We start from the raw sequence: 1,993 nt of genomic DNA, 5'->3' as shown, positions 1-1,993 counted from the left end.
GACAAATGTAGAATTTATTATTTTTAATATTTTTTAAAAATTATTTTGACAACCATAAAATCTTTCTAAGAACTATTTGACTAGTTTACTCTTTTCACTAGTTTGTTCTCTAACTTGAAATAGGAAAATATATTGGCATGCCTTTGTAAATTAACATCTCAACAAACTACCAACATAACAATGAGAATGGAATTTCATATTTGATAGCAACCATTAATTATTCCTATGCACGCATAACTTGAACTACTTTACCTCAATGGTTTGGCTTTCAAGAGTCAAGGAACGAGCATGAGAGAGTCCAGACAAAAAATTATTCACACTTTGAAGCTTACCAATACTAACATCCTCATTCAGTATGAAGAAACCAACTGAAGCATCACCACAGAACAACGAAAATGAATTCGACGAGGACTGATGATGATAATGATCCTCAAACATACTCATATCTGTAACCGCATTATAGTGCCAAACCAAATTTTGAAGCTTCGGGGCACTAATTCTCACCCAACTCTTCTCACTATAAGCGTCAAAACAACTCGCCACCTTCAAATTCTCGAGCTTCGCACACGAGATATCCAACCCTTGTAACTGAAAACATTTCTGTAAACTGAAATCTTCAAGAGCCTTGCAGCCAACACGGAGGTATTTCAAACCGAAACACATGTCCAGGTGCAAATTCTTGAGAAGAGGAAACGATGATTCGGAGAACAAATCGGAGAGAAAAGGCTGATTATACAGAATTACTAGCGATAACGAGAGTGTTTGCAAAGACTGGAAACCGTCCCTCATGATAGAGGACGGTGGGAGACGAAATCCGGACTTCAATTTTAACACTTTTAAGGATTGGCTGCCGATGACGCAGCGAGGGAAGTTGAAATAATCATCTGTAACGACTTCCGTTGCGACTTCGACGTCCAGTTCTTTGACGTTGTGACGGATGGCGCTTCGGATCAGGTTGTTGAGCCTTGAGAAGCTTAAACGGGCGCGAAAACAGAGGACTCTGATGTCGGAATTCTTCTCGCGGATCGAGAAAACTTGCGTGATGAAATCCGGCTTTCTTGAGGAGGCAGAGTGGCGGTTGACGGTTGAGAATTTGTAACGGTTTTTTGTTGTCGGCGGGGATATTGTGAAAGGGCTGATGGTGGTGAAATCGAGATCTGGAAACGTTGTCCAGAGGAATCTCCACCTCTTTGAAAGAACACTCATCTGTGCAATGCATTTGATGGGAAGGAGGAAGAGAATGCGGTGAAGAATCGCGTCAGGGAGATCACTGATCCTATCAATGGCCTTCTTTTTGTTAGCGCCTTTCGCTGTCGTTTGATTCCGATGAGCAATCTTCTTGCGCTTTGTGGATCGTGTTTCCATTGCGGATCTTTTCTTGACTTGCTTGCTCTGATTTGGTTTGCGTTATGAAACACATGCAGCAATAATAATAATGTAGGAGCAGTTTTTGTTCTTTTGGTTCTTCGTGTTTTTGTTGATTGTTAGATTTTGAAAATTTCAAAAGTAAACACAGTTAATTAGGAGAGTTTGTTTGAGATCTGGAAAATGAAACTGTTATCTACGTAGTGAGTGAAGAATCACAAATTCTATCAAATTAGTCTGAAGACTCGGACCTAAAAACATATTTAGAATAATGGTATATACACAATTTTTTTCTACATATTTTTATAAGAAGTAAAAGAAGATAAAAAGTTTATTTTATTTTAAGAAGAGAGTAGGACTAGTAAATTTTGTGATTTGTAGTCATTAATTAATTATTATAGGTGTTTTTAATGGTGTGAGATTTCATCTAATAGTGTGAGATTACTCATTCTTCTTTTACTAGTTAAGTACTAGCCAAATTTTAATAAAAATGCTCGTCTTCTAGATTTGCTCTTCTTTTACTATAAAAAAACTAAAAGAGTATATAAAAAAATGTATAAAAAGTGTTATAAATATTATTTCTCAACAATATATGATAAAAAAAAATATATAAACTAAAATTGCTAGG

At 36.4% G+C, this 1,993-nt stretch overlaps 1 protein-coding gene across 1 annotated transcript; it reads right to left on the bottom strand.

Moving 5' to 3' along the window:
- On the bottom strand, positions 244–1,549 carry LOC107634270 (putative F-box/FBD/LRR-repeat protein At4g03220). Its single transcript, XM_021117536.1, has one exon. It carries the CDS (start codon positions 1,363–1,365, stop codon positions 244–246), a length of 1,122 nt encoding a protein of 373 aa, XP_020973195.1. The 5' UTR covers positions 1,366–1,549.

This window comes from Arachis ipaensis, chromosome B03 (genome assembly GCF_000816755.2).
Source record: "Arachis ipaensis cultivar K30076 chromosome B03, Araip1.1, whole genome shotgun sequence".
Classification (NCBI taxonomy): domain Eukaryota; kingdom Viridiplantae; phylum Streptophyta; class Magnoliopsida; order Fabales; family Fabaceae; genus Arachis; species Arachis ipaensis.
The sequence above is the reverse complement of the archived record's forward strand: the minus strand, read 5'-3'. Positions and strand labels throughout refer to the sequence as shown.